Source organism: Buceros rhinoceros, unplaced genomic scaffold (assembly GCF_000710305.1).
Source record: "Buceros rhinoceros silvestris isolate BGI_N320 unplaced genomic scaffold, ASM71030v1 scaffold25037, whole genome shotgun sequence".
Classification (NCBI taxonomy): Eukaryota; Metazoa; Chordata; class Aves; order Bucerotiformes; family Bucerotidae; genus Buceros; species Buceros rhinoceros.
Genome location: NW_010420803.1, coordinates 24623 through 47284, shown reverse-complemented (window position 1 = coordinate 47284; position 22662 = coordinate 24623). Strand labels below are relative to the sequence as shown.

At 44.6% G+C, this 22662-nt stretch overlaps 1 protein-coding gene across 1 annotated transcript; it reads right to left on the bottom strand.

The window, feature by feature from the left end:
* Nucleotides 1–2674: 2674 nt before the first annotated feature.
* CERS3 (ceramide synthase 3) lies at nt 2675–18300 on the bottom strand. The gene is made up of 10 exons (XM_010139444.1): nt 18119–18300; nt 16472–16589; nt 14371–14489; nt 10638–10695; nt 9740–9790; nt 8445–8537; nt 8062–8190; nt 6350–6456; nt 4797–4953; nt 2675–2734 (listed from the first exon to the last, which is right to left on the bottom strand). Exons 1-10 carry the CDS (start codon nt 18298–18300, stop codon nt 2675–2677), a joined length of 1074 nt encoding a protein of 357 aa, XP_010137746.1.
* Nucleotides 18301–22662: the final 4362 nt, after the last annotated feature.

The following is a 22662-nucleotide window of genomic DNA, read 5'->3' as shown; positions in this document are numbered from 1 at the left end:
CCAGTAATTGCACGAGGTAGGGAAGCGCCACACAGTTGTGTGTGATCAGGTTCATGTGATGACCCTTTGCAGCCTGTCAGAGTTTATTAGTTGGGAGCCATCAGGCTCAGCTCACCTATGGTGTCTCTAGCACACACCCAACAGCACACGGCTCAGCACATGAACGCTCGATCTGGTTTGGCACATCATCTCTTCAGAGGTCATTCTACCTTCATGTTACACAGAGCTTTTTTCCTCTCTCTAGTTTTCAAACTAAGATTTCTGTTTAGGATTAAATATCTCAAGTCATTGCAGAGTTCAATGAGAAAGTCAGCGCTGCCCCAGCTGTCGGAACAGCAAAGTGTTCCACCCCTGCACTGCCGGGTGAACCTGGGGAGTTCCCCTCCTTTCATAAAGATAAAGCACAAGGTTTTAACCACTGTGGATCCATGGTCTAGTTCTAAAGGACACAGGTCTGATTCTAACGGCAAATAAGGAAATCAAAGCAAGCGTTAGTGACTTAATTTTGTCATACAGAAGTCTGTACTTCCATGTGGAAACATTTAAAGGACCTGCAAACCAACAAACACCCCATGGCTTTAAACAACGTGCCATGGGCATGTGTTTCATGAGCAAGAAGATTCTCACCCAAGTTCAGCCCTGAAATCCCATATCCCAGGACCCACGTGGTTACAAAGTACATATAAAGTTCAAATGAATTATTAAAAGTTTTGTTTGATGCAAATACAGATCAAACACAAACAAACAATGGGAAAAATAATAAAAGGGTCCCATGGAAGGGAAGTTCTGCAGAAGCTGAGATGAGTCTGAATAGCCTCAGACGAAGCCCTGCTAAAGGCATCTGCCAGGAGCAGGTAGCACGGCCTCTGTGTCTTCTTTTGATAGAGGAAGGGGAGAAACTCATCCAAAGAGTCTTTACGTGGCTGACCACTTCTCTACTGGCATCCTAGTACCAGCATTTAAGAAAGAATGAAGAAAAGAAAGTTAAACTGGCACCAGCTAATTTTTTTTAAAGAACACAAGTCCGAAAGTCTGCTCTACTGCATTGCAGGGTCTTTTCTGCTCCAGGAAGAGGAAAGAACCAACAATGAATCAAATAAAACTGCAGCTTATGCCTCCTAAAAAACAGTGACCATCAGGCAGAAGCTCATTGCCTTACTTGAAGGCAGGCTAACGGTGACAAAACAATTAAAAGAGAAAGAAAACATATTCCTGGACACTTTACAGTTAAAAACCCGCCATCATCTTCTGCCGTTAATGGACTTTGCACCAGCTCTGAAGTATCTGAGTCACATGGACATCGTGCCCATTTCCTACAACTTACATGTATTTTGCAAGACTTAAAGCACTGTAGTCTCAGAACCTTAACTCAGAGTGCAATAGTTTTAACATGTATTTTACACCTTAATTTGCCATAATAACGTGGCTGTAAGCTGCTGTCGTTCGCTCCCTTTTTCTGACCTTGGAAATAAAACGTTTAATCTCCACGGGGTTTTCCTGGCGAGGTATTTTACATCAGTGCACATGTACATACTTCTCTATATGTTTTTTCAATTTTCCTAAAATATTCTCATATGTGCAGACATGATGACTAGACATGTTTCAGCGGTGCTTGAAACTTGATACGAGTGGGTAATTTAACCATGTAATTGAACAATATTACAGAAACACAGGCGGTTTCCTAGCAACAAAAGGCCTTGGACATCAAGATGGCAGCCAGCAGCTAACATTGCAATTGCCTGACCTAACTTGAAAAGAAATTACGCTGAAGAATGTCCTTCTTCCTCTCACAGCAGAACTCATCTAAGATACATGGCTACAGGTCTGACATCAAAGGGCTTTTCCTACCTGCGTGTATCTTATGTACAGGGTCACAAAATGTCGCATGAGAAGGGACTTTTGGGTTCCTTATTGGGTATTTTTGTATTTTCCAGAAATAAGAACAAACTTTGATTTAAAATACGTAATACTCCTGTCCCCTCAAGTTTACCTCCGTAGAAAATAAAAAGCTTCTTAATGCAAAGCAGCTGAGTACAGCTCAGCTTGTCTATGCGGAATTTGCCCTTGTGAGGGCATTTCTGGGCCAGAGGAAAGGTAGCACAAGACCCACGACCCTGGAGACCAGTGCTGCAATGCGCTACCTGCTCTGGTGCCGGAGACTACCACGCCTGAGAAAGCAGGACACAGAGGGACAGAGCAAGGTCATCTTCTTCCTTCTTTCCTTCCTCCTTATTTTTATTCATCTCTGGCTGCAGTATTTGGGAGCAGCAAAATCACAAGAGTTTTAGTCCAAGTTCATTTTTGCTGAAGCAAGTCAGTTGGCTGAGCAATTCTCCCAGAGGACTGAGGATAATGGTCCCCTTTATTAGTGCAGAAGGGAGGTGACACCTGAGATGAAGAGCTTCTGACCAGCCGGCTGCAGACAAAAGCCATCTCTTCCTGAGGGGGAAGAAGAGAGTACGGAAGAAGCTACCAGCTCACAAGCCTGCAGTGCTCCACGTAATTTCTGTATTAATCTCTACCTTTACGCCTCCTGCGACAGTCTGGAGATAAATGTATCAAATCTTGACCCACAGCTCCAAGCCAGATGTGACACAGCTCCACGTGACCCTTTGAATAACAGCAAAGGGGACTTGGTGGGTACGTGACACCTTGGAGACTTGGGCCTTCCTGTTTACTTTCCCCACTGAGTCCCACCTTTCTCGTCTGACTTAGGCAAGTCCTTTAACCTGTCCTTTCACAGGAGACAACAGCACGTCCCACTGAGAATGAACATGTTCAAGCCCCTGACTTTTGATCAGTGCAATGATGTGGTCCAGAAGGGTAGAGCCAGGGGAGACCCTGTCCCTGGACGGATGCTAGAGAGGTTAACTGCTGTGCTATAGTGGTTTTCACTGGTGACCCCAACAACCCAGGCTGGCTCAAGGCTCAGAGGGCACTGAAAAAATTCCTCATACCTTTGCTACGCTCAGAGCTTCCTTCAGTTAAACAACAACATCAGTCCCTACTCCCAGTTACATCATGACTTCGTTTTTCCGTCTGAAGTAGCTAACTGCTGCTTCGAGAAAACTGTCAAAAATTGCCTGTTTTCTGAATGAAAACTTTAAAAGTCTTGGGCAGAGAAACAAAACCCTTCTAACACAAGGATGATGGTTTACGGGTATTTCACTAAAATAGCAACAGCTATTTGTGTGGAGGAGCGCGTCTGTAACAAGTATGTTGGTATGAAAACGCTGCCTTGCAAACACCATTCTTTTCAACGTCGCCTTTACAGCTTTGGAGGCGCTGGCTGCTTTCACAGCCAAGTTTGCCACCGCTATGGAAAACAGGCTGCACATGCAAGCCAGCTGAAGTCATCCAGACTGAAAAGGGCTAGGGCTGCGGCTGCTGCCACTGAAAATGTTCTTTGGAAACCAGCTTCTCAGAGAGCTGAATAAGGAATCAAAAATCCACGGGAGAGATGCAGGCTTGATGCTTTCCCATTTTTTAGCAATGACTAATGCAAAAAAGCTCTTATCTCCAAATAAAACAGTTCTCCCCCTTACAAAGGCATAGAAGAGCAGGCAGGGCAGAATGGCCTTATATAGCTGGCCTAGCAATGTCCTCTCCACCACCGTGCCTGAAGACCTTCTTGCGCTGTACTCTCATAACCTCAACCAGCGTCGATGGAGAACCATGCCAAAGCCTTTCTCTTAGCTGCAATGCAGAGGGACGTCCCTCTTGGTTTCACCAGAAGATTGTGCGAGAACAGTGCAGAGACCAGGCCAGCATCGAAAAAGAAAGTGAGAAGTGAACTTTAACGCTCAGTAAGCCAGATCAGAAACAATTTTGTACGTAATCTAGCAGAGGTATGCGACATACAAGAAACACAAGCTTTCCAGTGTCTAAGGGAACACAGAAGCACGGTTTGGAGGCAGAACAACACAAGCCACTTCTACAGCTTTGTTCCTTATGTGCAGTGATTTGCTCACGAGGGCTGGGTTTGTAACTGCAGCTTTCTTCTAGAGAAGATACTGGGTCTCCCTATGATATCCAGCTGTTCATTGCACAGGATTTGGAGGAATCCAATAATATGGGATGGGTTCTGTTATCGGTCAAACAACAATTAAATACAGGTAGAAAGGAATGTTTCTCTTTCCTTAAGATGCTTCTTAAGCATTAACTGCTTCAGATAAAAGGACAGAGTCAGCTTGATTAAGTTTTTGCATCTTGATCCTCAAGAAGTACCATTTAAGAGCACAACTTAAGTTTCGCCTTGACTAGCGAAATATTCCTGTAAATGCTTATGACAAGTCTCAACAGACAGACACTCCCCAAAATCCTTCTAAATGCTTTTTGCTAAATATTTTACCTACCCTGCACACTCTGTGACAAGAGACCTTGTGAAAACGTTACTACTTCAGGCAATCAAATGAGACCTAGATGGAAGCAAAATTTTCTCCGTAGCTTTTTGCCACATGAGTTTTCTCTACAAAGTAAAAGCAGATTATGGCAGCACCAGACTTGCACTGCTTCTCTGCTCCAGTTGAATACGACAGGATTTCATTGTCTCATAATAACCAGATCAGCTTCACATGGTTTTCTTCATCCAAAACCAGCGTTCAAGTTTAGCTGATGTCAGATTTAGACAAACAAACCGGAAAAACTTTGACTACAAGCTTTCTGCAGTATTTAAAGATCTCCTTACTCACCCCTCCTCTCCTTTTGGGTTTCCGAGTAAAGCTATTGGAGGTACTAGCGTCTGTTTGATACTTCACATGGTTTGTTTGTATAACAAAATCGCAAAAATCACTTACCTTTAAGCAAATGAACCTTCTCAAACTCTTGAGTACTAAGTAACCCCAATATAAATGCAAGCCTTGAAGGACCAATAGCTGCCCATTGAATAAGAAATATGCTATGACAGGAGTCGTGGAGTAGTATGTAGGCTGATACAACGTGGCGCGAAGAATCCTAAAAAATAAAGGTCACTGTCATGGTGCAAGATTTCTTCTCTATGCTATTTACAACTATTTCTAATTTCACATTCCAAACTCATTAATTACTTCAACAAAACATTAAAAAGCTCTGCAAAGATGACAGATTAATTAACAAGTCCTGTCTTAACTAGATTATGCATCTCTACTGAAATACAAGACTTCAGAAGATGAGTAATTCGAGTCTTGCATGAAAGTATTCTAAATAAGGTTAGGAAAAAAAATCCCATTTTTAAAAATCTTGAGCTCTGTGTGGTCTAGAGAGTATGTGACTCAGAGACTGCCTATGCCATTTTTTTAATGCAAACTCCTCCTAATCTGAAATCCACACTCCAGGGAAAATCCTACGGGCTTTGCAACAGGGCTTTTTGTTAATTACCCTAAGTTTTGTCCATGTTCAGAATTCGCCACTACTACTACATTATTCGGGGCTTTCTGAGTCCCTTTAATCTCATCAGATTTTGCTTCCAAGCTCAAGAACAAGAAACTCAGTGAAGCAAAATAATGAGATTGCTGGTATAGTTAATAAACTTGTAACAATAAGAGACACCAGCATTTATGAAAGAAAATACTACAGGAAATTAAAACCTTGTGTTAATCAACGCTCAGAATTATTAAATTAACTGGCTCCAGTCTCTAAGGACTTGTCCAAATGCAGGGAGGGGCAGGAAGGCAAACTAGAGCAAGTCAGTGAAACGGCGAGTATGAAACACAGTAAACACTTTTTAAAAGCTAAACGTGTTAAGCATTAAGCACACTAAGCACCCGCGTGGATACTCCAAAGCAGAATAAATCACAGCACTCCAAGCCCTGCGAGTATTTAGCAATCGATGATATATTCGCATTGACTTCATAAATTAATTGGTTCACCTTCACTTTTCTGGATGCTTCTTGTGTAAGTGAGATGAGGCACTACCTCAGAACCAGGTAGCAACAAGCAGGCTCTGCAAAAAATTAACTACCATTCCTACCATCATGTAGGCATTACACTGTACTCTGACTGTGCAGCGACAGCAGGGGGGGTGGAACAAAGGGAAAATGATTCCTAGTTAAGTAGCTCAATCCCCTTGAAAACGCAGAAGCTCATAGCATTTAACTACAGTTTACAAAAATAAGTGAAAAAATACTTAAAAGCCTTTATTTAGGTTCACGTATTTTTGTTTTAAAGCTATTTTTAAATTACATTTTTAAAGCAAATTAGTGGTTTTGTCAGCTCTCCTCACTGGCCTTTAGCAGCCAACACTACTGGAAGTTCTGCTTCTGCTCTCTCAAGTACAATCCATTCCTTTCCTTTTCCCCCCACAACCAATCCTGACCTCTCAATGGAAATGGGAATGACATAAAAGCCTGTGACTACAATAAACATTGCTTACCAGAAGGGGAACAGGATGATTCTTGTGATGAAGAATACGATAGAAAAGATGATAAAGAGCATATTGCAGGTTTTCTCCCAGCGAGCGTAATTAAACATTTTGGCTGCCTGCATTGAATAAAACCCATCAAACATATTACAAATATTCTCTGAAATAAATTCCTTTCGGCATTTTCATAAACAAGGACTCATCTTCCACCTAAGCAGGAAGAAAATTTCCTCCCTGTTTGACATGTAAAGCAATCATTTTACTGATACCTCATAAAGCAGTATCAGAACAGATTCGCTGTTTATATTTCTCCTTTCATCTTAAAGGAAAGGACTCTGCATCAAAGGCCTAAAGATCAGCTCTCCCATCAGAACACGGACGTGTCACGAAAACACAAAGTGCTCTTGAAAACAGAGGTAATCCCTCATTCCTGTTCCAGATTGAGAACGGGCTGAGCCAGAGAGAAGCTGCCGGCCACATCTGCATGCTCATGACCCCATTCTGGTGCATGCCTGTCACTGACCCTTCTCTGTGTCCTCCTCTTTGAGAGCTGGAGATCCTAATGTTGGTCCCTGTCTTGCTATTAAAGACTGTAATTGCTGCTTCTCCCCTAGGTGAGCTGCTCAGCTCTCCAGGCTTCACTGAGGAACCACCCTGGGCACTGCTGAATGAAACTGCTGTTCTCAGGTGAGAGCAAAGCTTCAGCCAAGCCTCGGTTTTAAACAGCAGCTTGATGAACTTTTCCCTTTTTTTGGGTGGCAGGGCTGAATTAAGTTATTGTGGTGCCCAATTGCAGTTGTCATCTGAGTCCTGTCCTAAGGCCGCACAGTTAAATGGATCACAGAGCAGTTCAGGATTAAAAATAACTCAGAAAAAAAAAAAGCGTATGTAATCTGCAAGAGCCCACAATGAGTTGTTCCAACACAATGGATGGAGCATCAGGAGCAGAAACAGTGACAGACAACAGCCTACAAGGGCTGCTCACGCTGGCACTGCCACCAAAAGAGGTGGTGAAACTATGCTGCCAATCTTGGTGTTTTAAGCTCAGGATAACTCCACGGAAAGAAACACAGCGTGTGTTCATCTTCCAAACAACCCAGCAGCAACTCTCTGCGACCGCAGTGCTGTGTGCAGAGCGGGACGCTGCTTAAACATTTCTAAACACTCATATTTGGTTGAGGGAAGGGACTTCCCCTTCAGCCCAGGGGAAGAAACGTTTCTCCTGCCAGTAGATATCTGTGATATCTTGTTCAAGGACAGCTTGAGTGTCTCCAGCCAGGAGTGTGTAATGCAGATGTACCCCTTGGGTCAACACAGGGGTGTGAATGCTGGCAAAGTTGAGCCAGTTTGGAGAAGCAGCCAAAATCCTGGCTGCTAAATTTGCTTGAGAACTGGTAACATGACAAGTTGCTCACAGGCTAGCCAACTTGGTCTGATTTTAACAGTGAAACGAGAATATTCCAGGGAGGCAGCTGTATTTCTGGTCCCCATTCTGAAGAACTTATCTTCTGCTCTTTTCTCAGAAGGGATTCTGTAACAGAGCGTCAGCTTAAATTATCTGGAAGTGCTTTTTAATCTTACAGCTCATGAATTGGTGAAGACATGCAGGGATAAGGGATTGTAGGAAACTTCTGGCAAAATGATTCAAATGTCACTGAACATAACTTGGGCAACAAGCAAAAAGAACCCCCAAAAACCTAAAAAGAGATGGAGAGCAGGGTTACCTCGAGCCAGAAATCCGCAGTATCGTGCACAAACATCACCAGTGTTCCAATACGCACATAATTGCCACACCACGAGCCACTCATCAACCCGATGGCTGCCAAGTGATGGATGACATGAGCCCGAAAATCCTGCGAAGGAGGGGGAAAAAATAATAATAATAAAAAAAAAAGGTAGTGCCAGGCAAGCACAGTCCTCGAGGGCCCGAGTGCGGCTGAGGCGGCAGGCAGGACCTGTGACACAGCGGGGAGCCCTGGCAGCCAGGAGCGCGGGTCTGCCAGGGACAGACTGGTGCTGCCCTCCTGCGGCTGCTCCCAACCCAGAGCCAGCGCAGCGCGCTCCCCCGCGAACGCGGTTCGAGCCACAAACCAGCAGCACCACTTGCCTTCCTTTTGTTGTCAATCCCAAGCGTAAATAAGAGAGACCAGTAAAACCCAATCTCAACCATGTAGTACCAATACTGGGATGGCAGCAGACTCTGTCGTGAAGAAAAACACAGTTAACTGAGAAGAGCAGAAAGAAAATGCCAAGTGAAATGACTTCGATTTTCCTTTCCCCACTTCTTTTGGTCCTCTGTTGAGCCTTGCTTAAAAATTAAACTAAATTAAATCCATGTCCTGGGCTTCATTAAGAAAGATGTTCTGGGAGCCAAATATTTTAACCTTTACTCAGACCAAGCCCTTGGTTTCCGCAGTTCCTCCCCCACCTCTGAATTTTCGCATGCTTTCTCCTATGTTTTTGTTAGGGAACTACACGCAGCGTGCTCCTGCATTTAATTACAAACAAATGCCAAGCCTTCCATTTTGATGAACAATTAGCATTATAAACATTCACACATTCCAGCACCAAGATGTCAGCTATTTATGCTAAAATCCTAAGCATCTGCTTAGGGCTAGGCGCTGTGCTTGGCTCCTCCCTTGGTCCGACACCTTTCCCAGGTGGCAGGAAGCAGGCTTGGCCATCAGAGCAAGAGAGGCTGGGAAAACTCAGGTGGGAGGCAGGATCCTTTTCATTCTTGGTACCTGAGTAGGACAGGAACAAGGAGGCAGTGTGATGGGCCAAATTTATAAAAATAGGAAGCGGGGGGACATACAATCTTCTGGCACACGGGCAAGAAGGCAGTTGCTCAGCTGTTATGTGAGTTAGTAAAATATTTTAGGAAGAAACAAGAGCCTTGTGACCATTGGGAACAGGCAGAGCATCGAGAGGAGATGCGCAGAGCCAGGACTCACATTATGTCAAACCAACTAAAATCACTGCAGCACTGCCTCGACCTGCACTACCGAGCAACAGGGTCCAGCAGGCACAGAGTGCTCTGGCTGCTCAGCATAACCCTCCACATAATGCGATTCTGCAGTGGACCGTAGCACTGCCAGGCCTGGTGCAAGCTGAGGGGATCCGCGCTGAAACCCGCAGCACAGACAGCACCAGCTGTGCACGACTGGTAACCTGGGACGGTGGGAATAGCAGTGGGCTGGCTGGAGGGCTGAGGCACAGGCAGATCACGGAGAAGTCCTACAACCATTGTGCAAGAGCTACCAGAGGAGGGCAAAAGGCTTTGGGGCCACACCTCTCTCGGTGGTGCCCTTTGCGGGGGGAGAAGTGCTTCTGCGCGTTACCCCTTCCAGTGGGGAAATACCTGGAACGTCGAGGCCAACGGCCTGATGCCAAAAAGCTCACCTGAAACGGATAGCCAACCCACGTCTGCCATATGTCGTAAAACCACGGTTTCTGGGGAAGACATGATTCAGAGACTGATCAGCTGAGCAACAATTAGTCATCTTAACTCACAGCATTCAATACTTAAAATTTCTCCAAGTGGAACAGGCTAAGAAGCTATAGTCTGGATATTTTCCACCAATTTCAAAAGGGATCTTACATCTCAGATGTATTATATTGGTCCCAGCTTTTTGGCTTCTTTTTAGGACACCTGAAACATTCCAGGTTAACATTTCATCCTCCAAAGCAGTGGGTGTGTATTTTACTGCTGCAATTACTCCAGATATGTTGCCGCAGTGATCAGATTTTGCTGTGTTCACCAGCCACACGCACCACTGGTTCACGATGCAAACAGTGTTTAGGGAGAGGAACCAGATGAAGGTGGACACTAAGAACTCTTCTGCTGCTCAGAAGCAACATTAACAGCACCCAAGGCAGCGCTCCCACAGTTACAGCAGCACCCTTTCTGCGATTCCCAACTTCTGCCTCAGCAGCAACACATCAATAATTAGCTGTGAAATACACTGCTTTCTGACCCCCAAAAGTGCTGCCAGAAAAGGTTTGTGGCCTCCTTCGAGACAAACACGGCCATGTGATGCATTTGTAGGTTAACAAAAATTGCCTTAAAGATACTGATTACTCAAATTACTTTATCGAAGAAGTTCAAAAGATAATTTTAAAATTAAATAAAACCTCAGTGCATATTGCAGCCTATCATCATGATGACATACATCGAACATTTGAACCCAAAGAGCCTCTGAAACCACTGAGTCTTTCCATGGGCTTCAAGAAGTTGTAGAAATCAGTTCTTACTTTCTTAAAAATATAAGAATATCAATCCTTTAAAAGATTAACTTACATCATAGAGAAAAATAAATCCAACGATGGAGGACGTGAGATAGAATGAAAATCGCCAGCTGCAAAATTGAATGAAAAAATAAGAACCAGGCAGTGTATTTTCTATAGACATTGTCCTGACCCAGAATTACTGCAAATCGTTGTGTATACAGACAATCTTCACATACATGTTCCTCACACTCTACATGGGAGCCTGTCACGTATTAATAATTGGGATATAGTTAATATTAAAATACTCAAGCTTTGACTAACTGCTAAAGCAGTAACTTATTTTACACTGTCACAGAGGGGTATCTTGATTGTGATTATAGTGATTTTCCAGCCAGACGTGACCTGATCAAGAGAACAACCACAGCAAATGCAATAAATCCCTCAAAAACGTTTGATAACACCAACCGTTCCTGCTGTATCAATCCCTGTAGAATACTCACAGTGGACTAAGAACGCCTCGCACTTCCCTGACTCCAGAAGGTCTTTCAGCCACATGGCATGTACTTTCTTACTCGATCAAACACTGAGCACTGTGAGCACCAACAGTGACTTGTTTCAGTTGTTGGGTTAATTTCTTTTGATCTCTCTTAACACCGACTGTTGCCAACAGGGCAGCCCCGTGAAGCTTTAACAACAGCAGCTGGGCTAGTTTATGTCTCGCTACAGAGGTCTGAACTAAGTATAAACCTCAGTCTCTGACTAGGTGTGCCGGCATTTAGCCTGATGTAAGCTCTCTGTGGCTGAAACGGATATCCATCACGGCAGATAAAACTTCCACCAATCTGATAAGTCAGTAAAGGGCAAACACATTGTTGTGTATTTTGTGCATCTTAGCAAACTATGTTGTTGCTTATATGTCAGAGCAGGACGCTGTGATTTGGAGCCAGCAATCAGCGTGGTAACGACTCTGGAGCCTGTGTGGGAGGTATTGTCCCTGGGACTGGGTGCGGCTGGAGACTCAGTGGGACTTTTCCCACTCCCTCCTCTCCAGGTGATGGAAAACTTCCTTTCCACTCTTCCCCTTGTCAGGAACAAGCCTGATCTTTCCCAGAGCAGCTCGTCAAGTTCAGTAGCAAAACACTGTAGGACTTCACATGCTGAGAAAGGTCGTGATCACAGGACAGGCACAGGGCCCCAGACTTGGTGAGAACATTCTAGAGAACAAGAGGTATCCCAGAGGAGAGCAGCAAACAGCCTCCCGGAAAACCTGAACTGGCTGAAAAGGAGAGAGCGCCTCAAGAAGAGTACTGAACTAATGGATTGAGAGAGGTATAAAAACGAGATTGGGGTCTTTGGCAGACGCTAATGAAGTGCCCTATGAGAGAGGATGAGAAGAACCTGCCTGGTAAAGCAGCCCCTCCCTTCGGAGCGCTACGTTACCTGGAGGCTGATATCTCAGGTGAAGGAATGGGATGTTCAAAGAGCGAGCCAGCATTTTACAAGAGAAACAAACAAACAAACAAACAAAAGATGAGGACACGGAATGGCAGAGGCTAGACAAGGTAATGTGTCTCCTGCTTGTAGAAGAAGTCAAGACAACAATTATAAAATTGCCACTTGCTGCACTGCTAAGAAACAATAACTTTAATTCTCAACTTTCAAGCATCTTTCCTTGGGTGATTTGAAAATAACACTTCAGAACACCCACCGTGCAGGCAGAAAAATTCAGAAGTACACGGTGGACATCAGGAGAGCAAATGAAAGGAGAGTGGAACCCACAAGTAATACCTGGCTCAGAGTTTTTTTGCTAGGAAAACCAACACTTTGCCACGGGCCAGGCTTTACGCAGGGGCCAATTCCACCCTCTTGCCTCCTATTTCAAGCAAGGGCAACGCGAGTAGTCCAGTGGATATAGTCAGACTGATCCTGCTCTGACTGTAAAGTGTAAGTGGGTTTCTGAATCAGATCCAAAGCACGGAGCACCTAACAAGACTGTGCCATTGGTCCCCAGCCCTACAAACAGTTATTGAACACACTTGGCAATAAACATTCAGTGCTTCCGATGAACTCATTATACGTGCAAGACTGCCAGAGCACTACCTCACTTTGCATTCAGACAAGCTTCTTTATGAATTTGGTGAACAAAAACTAAACTCACCAAATTTCACCCAAGTGCCTTTAAAGCTCTGAACCTGGCCATCAGGGCGAGCACTGAACAACAGCTACGCCCAAGATCTTCCAATTTAACTGCAGGAATCTTTCCTGTTGAACTAAGTCTAACAAAAAAGAATATGGTAGATGAGGCTAAAGGCTAGTAAGTCTTTTAAGGCAGGAAAGGTTTCATGCAAAAGGCTTTCCACACCCCAGTGTTGCTTAACAGCTAAGAGCAGTAATAGCTTAAGCGTGGTTTAGACCCAGCTCAGATTCAGAAAAATGATCCTGGAGATTGCAGCCTTTCAAAAATTTCACAATGTTCTTAACACTGACTACTAGCATTGAAGAGCTCTGTTCTTCGTGTGCTGCCTTGAGAATTACATCCAATTAAATTCACTGACAAAGACCAGAGCAAGGTTCACAAAGTTGCACAAGAGAAACCTGTTTGCTTCATTCTCACTCAAGCTGCCAAGCAAGTTTTAATTGCAGTCTTCGGCTGTGTAATACTAGAGACACGCATCCACAGCACGCAGGACTTCCATCAATAGCAGGAAATCTTACTGCTGCTTGTAACACTGATCCGCAATACTACAGCAGAAATAAGCCATGGGTGCTGGTTTGTGTGGGGAGTTTACTCGACTGACTTAGACTTTGAAGACACATTTGTGTCTATCAGCTGGATATACGCCCAGGGAACATCACCAAATCCTTATCGTACTCATTCGCACCCAAATAATCTTGATAAAGTACTCAACTTTGACCTTTGTTGCTGTACTTTCAACCCTCAATCCTTAACCTAATCCACACTAAAGGAGGTTAAATACTATAACGAGGTGAATTATTTGCCAACATAATTACCTAAACACACAGGACATACGGGAAGTGTCTTACACTGGTACAGTTCATTCCAGTGTCCAAAAGGGAGAAGCTCTGCAGGTAAAGCCTTTTGGAGACTGGTAATTTGCATGAGATTTTGGATAACACTGGAATAGTTGAACAGTGAAGTGGTTAGGTCTGGGGAGGTTCACACACAATTGTGAACAATCAACTCTTGAACGCTTTTCCAGTTTTCCATCCACAGGCAGGAGATTTTGAAAGTTTTCACATGCTCATTATCACCACTCAAAATTGGTCAATGGCCCACGCTCATCTGCCTGTTTGAGCTCGTGTTCTGCACAGCATCCCATGTTCAAGCTGTGACAGCTATTCTATTCCTGCTCTTGCACTGACTTCTGTACACACAGCAGCATCCCGAAACGACAGCACAGGTACATACGTAAATAAGAGTGAGCGGTTTTGTTCCCCTGTGATTACTGGCAGACAGAAGAATACCTTCCTGTTCTCTGCATGATTTCATTAAGCACTATGTAGCAGGAGCCTACAGGTAAGTCCATTATTACACAACAAAGAAAACTAAAACATTTTAAAGGTTGGGTTTTTTTCAGGTGAAACTTAACTAATCGTTTAAAGTCACACCTTCTGGAGAAATGTTACTAGATTCTTCAATTTGTATATCCACAACCCATCGCCCTCCACAAACAGACCCAGCTTTCTGGACATGAGGTCCCCCTTAAAAGGCACCTGAGGACCTCAATCAGCTTTTTCAAAACAGCAAAGCCATCATAATCAAAAGCACTGTCTTTTCTTACAAAGCTTCCTGGAATTTCCGAAGTACTGTTGGGATCTCCAGGTTTCGCCGTCTCCTAAACCACTTTTCCACCAAACGGACGGTACAGTTGCACTTTTTGGCAAGGCCTTGAATATCTGACTGTGAAAAATGGAATAGTGTTAGCAACAAGATGCACTCCAATGTCATTTTCATCCATTTAGTAGTTCACGGATCAGCTTCCCAGTATTGTAAGGTCTTCATTTAAAAACATTGCTAACGTTAACTATCCATGGGGGGGACCTTGCAGGCTTCCTGGTTTTTGAGTGACACTCACAGAAACTCTGTATTTTCAAGACACTAATTTATATGAATAAAGCAGAATTTATATGAATATAGCACAAACTGTGCTATAGCCTTTCTGGTGGTTTCCAATAGTCCCAAAGGTGCAACTTGTGCTGCCAAGCAAGAGCTTGGGCTGAAGGGGGAAGTGCCATGTATCACCACTCATGGACATTTTATCTAATATCTTACCTAATTAACTATGAGATTATATTTAAATAAGTCTCGCAGGCGAGACGTGGGCCTGGAATTAAGGTGACCTGAGCTCTGTCCTCAAACCCCATGTGCTTCTGTGGTACAGGGCAAGTCAATTAATCTTACTGAGCAAAACCCAGACTGCCTTTCGACACCTAAAAATAAGTTAGGACTAGAGCATTGCCTAAAAATGCATCTAGCCAAGTGCCGCAGCCGGGTGCCTTTGCTTTACACGAGCTCTGGCGGCAAAGCGGCTCAGCCACGCTGCACGCACCAAGCACAGGGCAGCGGGACTCCTGCTCTGCTGGGTGCTCAGTGCCCCCTTCGTGCAGCACCTGTAGGCTTCCTCCCTCTCCTCCACCCGAGGAGAGCGTGGGCTGCTCTTCCCTGGGGCTGCTGCAGGAAAGGAGGTAGGTTTGACTCACCCCTGGGGAAGCTCCTTCTCCCAAGGCCAGTATGCAAACGGTGGGTGGCAGCAGCACCACCTCCACCAAGGGAAGTCCAATTCGATTAGCCTCCTGCCCTCGGGGAAAGCTCTGGTATGCGAGCAGAGGCGCCTCAGGAGTGCCAGGAGCCTCTGTGTCCAGCCCATGCTGCCGGCGGGGGAGCTCCCTGCTTGCCACACAGCAATAATGACACTGTTTCGACAGAGGATGGGTTCCCTCAATCGCCAGCCAGGCTTCTCATGCTTTCTCAGGCAGCTGCTCCCCAAGCTGGACACCTACAGGAGGTGGCCTGAATCTTTCTCATGTAGAGATGGGTATAAAAATGCTGTGCTTCCTTTCAGAGACTCAAAATGCACTTGTGCAGAAGGCAGGTGTGAAACAGAGAGATCAGGATACTTGTCCTCGTAGAGAAGACCTCATACGTGAACTCAAATACATCTATTCCTGATGGATCAGGCAAAAGACCCAGTAAGAGAAGAGCAGACTTAAGGATAGAAAGCAAAGTCCCACACATCGATAATTATCAATATCCCTCATTACTGGAAAGCACCTATTTCTTTTCAAAAACAGCGTAGGGACGCTGCGATTGTTTGATAACTGTGGCCAGGTAAGTGACCTTTCTGATGCTCCATTCACAGCCACGTACCTGCTTCCCATCAACAATCAAGTTGCCTCATTTTTTGAGATGGTAAACACTGGCTGCTATTTGTTTCTTTCTCAATTTTAAAAACAAACAGCAAGGTAATAGATTGCTTTTCCTTTTCACGTGAGCCAGGATTAAGTACACAGCAATATAACGGATCAAAAGGCTTCCATGCCAACATTACTGCTTGCAATAGATACCATAGCACTTTCCAACAACAGATGCGAGCTGATGTTTTCTCCAGGCAGAATGAGTTAAAGATGGAACACTAATCTTCTCTGAAAATATTATAAACAGTCTAACCTAGAACAGCATGCCAGAAAATTAAACATCTTAAACGTATTTTCTGTTTTGGATGCTGTACACCCTTGTCAGCAGAACAGCAACTAAACCCCAAATAAATTAAGTCATCTGTCAATCAGCTGGAACTCATCCCATGATGTCACTGCTGATAAACTGATTGAAACAGTGAGAGTTGGGATCTTCCAAAACTAGTCTATGAGAATGAGAATCCTTACTTGGGACGGATGTTTTGAGCACTCCCGGAAATAACTCTCTAAAACAGGATTAGGCTGTGGCTTCACACGTCTTACATTCTTTATACCGAAGGCTTTTGCTAGAGGTACAGCAATGTATCTGAAAAGACATACCATGAAAAACTTTTAAAATACAACGCAGTTACAAGACCATTGATTTTCTTCATACCCTGCCATGAGAATAGCTATCAGAAGCAATTTAACCTGCCACAGGACACACAGCGCACTGAGAGAAAGGAATCTCCTTCTAGCCAATCCCGAGAGAGAATCGCACCACACTAGCAGTTACACAAGAAAGCAGACACAAGGACTCAAGTTAGGGGCTGTGAAATGCTATAAAACTAAAGGAAAGATCCTGATTTTTGTGTCCTTGTGTTTTTCAGAGGCATATGGAAGTTAAGTGACAATTCAGGGAGAGCGAAACAAGTCCAGATGTTCTCTCCACGTGAGCTGGAAGATCACTACCGGGATACTTTCTCCCAGTGGCAGGCAGCGACTTAGCACTTCACCAGGTCCCCACTGCCCAAGACACTGGATTCAGCTTGTGGCCTCTAGCCTGTCCCTCTCAGCAGCTCCCCCAGAGACCCGAGGCCTCTCTTTCTCTTCCCCTCACCATACAAATTGCAGCAGGATGTGCCAAATGCTTTGCTCTTCCACTTGGGCAGGCTTTTCTGGAAAAGCCCCCTCACTCCTGCTGGTATCAGCAATTGATTCCGTGTTACTCGCAGCAGCGGTCAGCTTTCTGCACTCATGGCACACTCCCTGCAGGCCAGATGTGGGGCTAATTATTCTCACAAGCCATTTCCAACAGCACAGTTGGGCAAGCATTTACTCAGGAGACACTGTCAATGGTTAGAAACATACAATCCAAATTACTTTTGATCTCTAACATGAATGATCTTATCTGGTCCTGTTTTAAGTCCGTCCAACTTACAACATTCCAAATTTCCTCATTCGGTCTTGAAATAATCATAAAAACCTACTAATTGCATTTTTCAGAGAAAAAAAGGCAAAAATAAATAAGTTAAGGGACTGCAAATCTTAATATATTTGTAGCTTTCTTCCACGGAGCCAACTTCTGCCTGTCCCCTCGGATTCCAGCTGCAGAAGCAATCCATTTCCCAGTGCCAGTGAGAAAAAAGAGAATCAGCATTACTAGATCTGCATAAAATGCTCACGTGAAACTCTGAGAGACCTCCAGTCTGCCTAGTTTTGCTGCAGCTAGACGTGGGATCTGTCAGCCTCACAGAAACATTCTGGTGAGGACCAAATGACAGGAGACGTTTCGTTTGGAGGATAAACACCTCTTCCCTTCCACCAAAGGGGAAAAAGCAAAAGGAAAGCAAATGGCTTTGTGTTAATTGTATCTCTAATGAAAGGAGATAATTAGAATTATCCAAATGCTGTTCTAGAAAAGCTAGCTAGAAATACTTTCCTTCCAGATTGGAAGGAAAATACTCCCCAATTCTTCACCTGCCATATTACCTGTACTAGACCTTTCCAGCAAACCACCAATGAATCCTCCCTTATAAACACATGAGAACATTGAGCTAAAAACATCTACTTTTCAAAAATTTTCAGCTCTAAGGAGGATTAACAGTAGCGTAAAGTTGCATTTACATTTCTTACCTTTCACTGAAGAATCGGATAATCAGCAGTACAAAAGCATATGGTATTGTGGCATATAACTGATGTGGTTTTGGAAAGACAAGTCCATCACGGTCTACAAAATCTGCCCACGTGACATTGATAGGCATCCAGATATTCTCCCACCAGAACCAGCTGTTGAGCGTCTTTAATATGTGCGCCATGCTAAGCAAAGAAAGAGATCATTAGAAGTTACTCCTGACGCATGAGAAAGAAAATGCATGAAATAAAACATGCGGAAGCTTGCTGTGCAGAACAGTGGTTCCCGGCTGGCAGGACATTTCCTACAGCCAAGGTACAAGCAGCAGACGAGGCTTGGGTCCCACAGGAACAAGCTGTCCTGGCCTGCATGTGTTGCACTGGTGCTGCAGGTCTGAGCAAGGCACTCCGAGAACCTGAAGGCACTGCAGAGAGGCTCAGGCATCCCCAGAGTAACACAAGAGCAAACAGACCCAGCCAGTGAGGTCAGCATTCTCAGGGGGGAAGTTACAGGAAGCTGAAAATCCCTTGGATTAGAGCATGCAGATGGGATTATAATCCAGCAGAAGATAAAAGATGAGAGATGAACTTTGAGCTGCTATAAACCAATGCAGGGGTTTCGCGATCTGCAAGGGGAGGTCATCTGCTGTCTCTCTCCAGTCATTCACACTGGGCTGCGTGGTACCTGGCCTGATCTTTTCAAGAACAGTCTATAATCTATCACACCAAGTCACAAATGGCACTGAAGGGAACCGACCTTCCCTGGGCTGCCTTCAGACATTAAACATAAGTGGGTGGAAGAGTGGAAAAGAAATGAGAGAGTCCAGGGGGTGACTCGATTTCGTAACAATGAAGACGTTTAACTTACTGCTGCTTAACACGCTAATGCCAGCGCAGCCCTTGATCCTGATGTTGCAAACACCGGCACACAGGATCAAGAATGAAAACCACAGGGCACAGCAAGCTCTTTGGGGATTGGCAGGAAATGCTATGATGTAACTGGGACCAAATCCTAGATCAAAACAAAATGCCTAAAATCAGTTCTTGAATCAAAACATTTCTTGTAAAAGTCTCATTTTTAACCTTGGCATTCCACGTGTAGAAATGTCTGTTATCCCTCATTTAGTTGTAAGGACTTTACAGTACAAATATGTTATATATCCTATAAAAATATTCTAAAATACAATAAAAATAGAAGTTACTACAACATTTTCCATAAGGCTGAAATAAGTCATTTTTCTATAATTTCTAGGGGCAATAAATTTAAATGACTTTTTCCATACTAAAATTTTCTGTAAACCAGAAAAAACAAGAGGAAATTTCTGGTGTCACTGAAGCACAGTTTCACTGAGGAAACAGTTGAGCTGGGAGGGTTTCAACCGAGTCTCCTCATGGTGTCAGAGGTCCCATCAGAAGATCTCACAGCAATCTGCAGGATTGAGTGATGAGACCAAATCATGCTGAGGACACACGGTAGTTCAGGCTCTTCCATGTTCCTCTGGATCTGAGCAGGGGCCACGGGATTTTAGCTTTGTCTGCAGCCACGCGTAGCTTCCCCCCATGCTGGATCAGGACACGGCACTTGCTGTGCTCACTTCGGCTCTCCAGAGGCGGGCACGGCTGCCTCTGACCCCCACTTTGATCAGGTGCTGGATGACCAGTGAGCCACAGTGGGCTGTTTCCAGCACCACACTGAAGCCTTGCAGCAGGTTTGTGAAGCAGTGACTTCTATCCGTCAAACAGAGCTGGCTGAATGGACACCGGGAATCAATTTACACAGTAGTCGGTATTGAGCTATTAATAACCCAGCCAGTTAATCTTTTTTAAGTGCCAAAAGGGGACAGTAAAAACCTAGTGAATGAATTGTGTGTGTACAAGCAAAAAAAATAAAGGAGGGAGAAATCACAATTGTTCCTGCGCTGGGGATTTATATGCCAAGTTTGAGCCCAGAGCAGTCTTTTACTGTCGAATTATAAACTCCTGCAAGAAGGGATTTATAACGCGGCTGCTAACAGACCCTTAGCTACGGCGAGCAGGCGCCGTCGTAATGAAGCAAGGCTTTGAAACGTGACATTTTAGGTCAGACAAAGGCGTGCAAACTGCCCTAGAAGATCAGGGGAGAGACTCATTACGCAGTTCTGCTTCCTAATATATCTACATTTTTAAACCAGACTGTGCTTTGCAAATATCACTGACTGTAATAACAACAGGCCAGTCTGCGGTAACAGAGTGGAAAGAGCAGTAACAGTCGGATTATGGGTGAGAGGGGTTGGGGCTGAATATGCACCCAAAACAACCCTGGAAAACCCCAATAGTGCTTGTTTTCATATTAGACTATTGGGATCTCACTAATCCCTGTCTTCCTTCCACACACGGGTGCCTTACCCTATGACTATCTCTTCAGGCTTAAACTAGTTAATACATCTCTACTAAACTAAGCTCATGAGCACGTTTCATCTTAAAATTTAAGGGAATTCTGGAATTTGGAGTTTGATTTCGAGTCCACACAAACACCAAATAGACTTAGAGAAAGGTGGGTTCTCCAAAGCTCACTCTTTTGTCATCCCCAGTATTTGTACCAGGCCTCGCCTGGCACACGGGATTAGACCATCCCTGACGAACGCTGTCCAGGTAATTCTTAGAAAATCACTGGTTAGACTCCACGTCTGTCTGCAGTCTATCCTTACGTTTCATTACCTTAAATTGGATGTTCACCTACATCCAACCTCTGTTTGCACTGCAGCACATTGGGCCATTCCCTGGGCAATCTTGGAGATTTCCATCTTCATAATAGCAGCTGTTTAAGTAGTTGGGCTGTTTTCCTGTCTCGCTCCAGGAACCTCATGAAGGACTTGAAAGGGAAGGAATTCCTTCCACACACACACAGGCAGCAGTAACCTGAGCATTTTACAGCTTCTCTTTCTGCTCTCTCGCTTCTAACTGGCTGTGAGATTGAGTAGTTCTATCGCTCCTTAAATCATAGAGCTCCTGAAACATACGGGAACTCCATAAATACAAACAAGGTTCTCTTCTCTCATACTACAAACAAGCTGTGGCCCTTCTCAGCTTGCTGAGAAATATCCCATGAAACCCACGCGAATTTTGTATGTTTTTCTCTATGAAGAGGAAGCTGACACGTGACAGAAGCCTCCACCTCAGGAAGCACCACTCAAGGCAAATTAACTGGGAATAGCTCAGCAGTGGCTTTATCTTCTCCTTCACAAACACACACCCTCTACTTCCTAGAGACCTTGATTAAAATTAATATCGGAACTCAGTTACACTTTTGAAGATGAACTGATCTATTATTCGACCCCCTCTGCCAAATATGCTCCCATGGCGTCACTGATACAGACGATCCAGCTCTGTTGTTCGCTCTGCAGCATCCACTATTCCAAAGGCCAGTCCTCATTTCTCTATATTATGACTCGACCACTTCATCCTAAATTATTTACTTGGAATCCATTCGACCCTAAACAATGGCTATGTAAATGGAGAAAGAGGCGCCCAGAGGATGGGGAAAAGGAGACAGATAGACAGCACACAGGTCATCTGTCTCTAGCAAGGTTTGTGTGTTAGAAAGTCAGAGCCACCAATTGCTAATCTCCCCTCCTTCCGATTATCAGCCGCGATTCTTCTCAGAACCCTTAATCCCACATCTGTGTCAACTCCCCAGGCAGAGGTAGAATGGCCAGAAAGAGCAAGCTCTGCTTCCAGACTGCACCAAGATAAGGGCTCATTGCCAGCACCAGGAGAAAACAAACAAACAAACAAACAACTTCCTGTTACTGTTTGCATGCTTTTTCTGAAAAGAAAAAAAAAAATTTTGCCCCCCCAGCTATTGTTCTGGCATATCACATGTAGACCAACCTCAAGCATTTGCATTTACGTTAAATGATGTTGTCTACACTACTGCTCAGTTTTGGTTCTAACCCACAGACTTTTAGCAGCTTGTCAACTCCTAACAGGTCAGGAACCCCTTGGCCATGCAGTCTTACCCTGGGACACCTCTTCCACGTGCTCCGAGTGGGAGTGGGAAGGCATCCACCACAGGCCCTCTTGTGGAAGGGACTCATAAATAGGTAGAAGTCCTTCCGCAGTCCCCTCCGCCACCCAGGGGCTGTGAGCAGCGATGGTGAGGCAGACAGGCATTTCCTCAGGTAGTGCCTGAAATCTGGGTGGGAAATGGGACAACCAGTTTCTTACACTGAGCTGAGTGCAGTGTTTTGCAACAGGCTCTTTTTATGTTGCCAAGAATTTTTCGCCTCTGAGAAGCGCTGAGTGCAGTCCTTGGGACCCAGGTTCGTTTCCCTGGTACATTCGTGTCAATCCAGAGGACGGAGACTTTTGTGAGGAGCTTGTTACCACACAAGGGTTCCAGTGCAATCACAAGTGGTGGCAACCAGTTACAGTGCTGGGATTAGGCTACAGATACTGGATCTCAAGGCAGCTGATCTGTCTAGTTTGCATAAACTATCACAAGCTCTTACTCTCCCCTCACACGCTGCTTCCAAAAGACAGGCAAGCGGAGGCAAAGGCCCAGCTTC

What these genes read in the sequence shown, in the direction of transcription:
- CERS3 (XM_010139444.1), bottom strand. Translation starts at nt 18,300, where the DNA reads ATGGCGCACATATTAAAGACGCTCAACAGCTGGTTCTGGTGGGAGAAT. An exon ending in GGGTTGGCTATCCGTTTCAG is followed by an intron (nt 8,538 to 9,739) that starts GTGAGCTTTTTG and finishes TCTTCACGACAG; the next exon opens with AGTCTGCTGCCATCCCAGTA. An exon ending in ATCATCCTGTTCCCCTTCTG is followed by an intron (nt 4,954 to 6,349) that starts GTAAGCAATGTT and finishes TTTATTTTTTAG; the next exon opens with GATTCTTCGCGCCACGTTGT.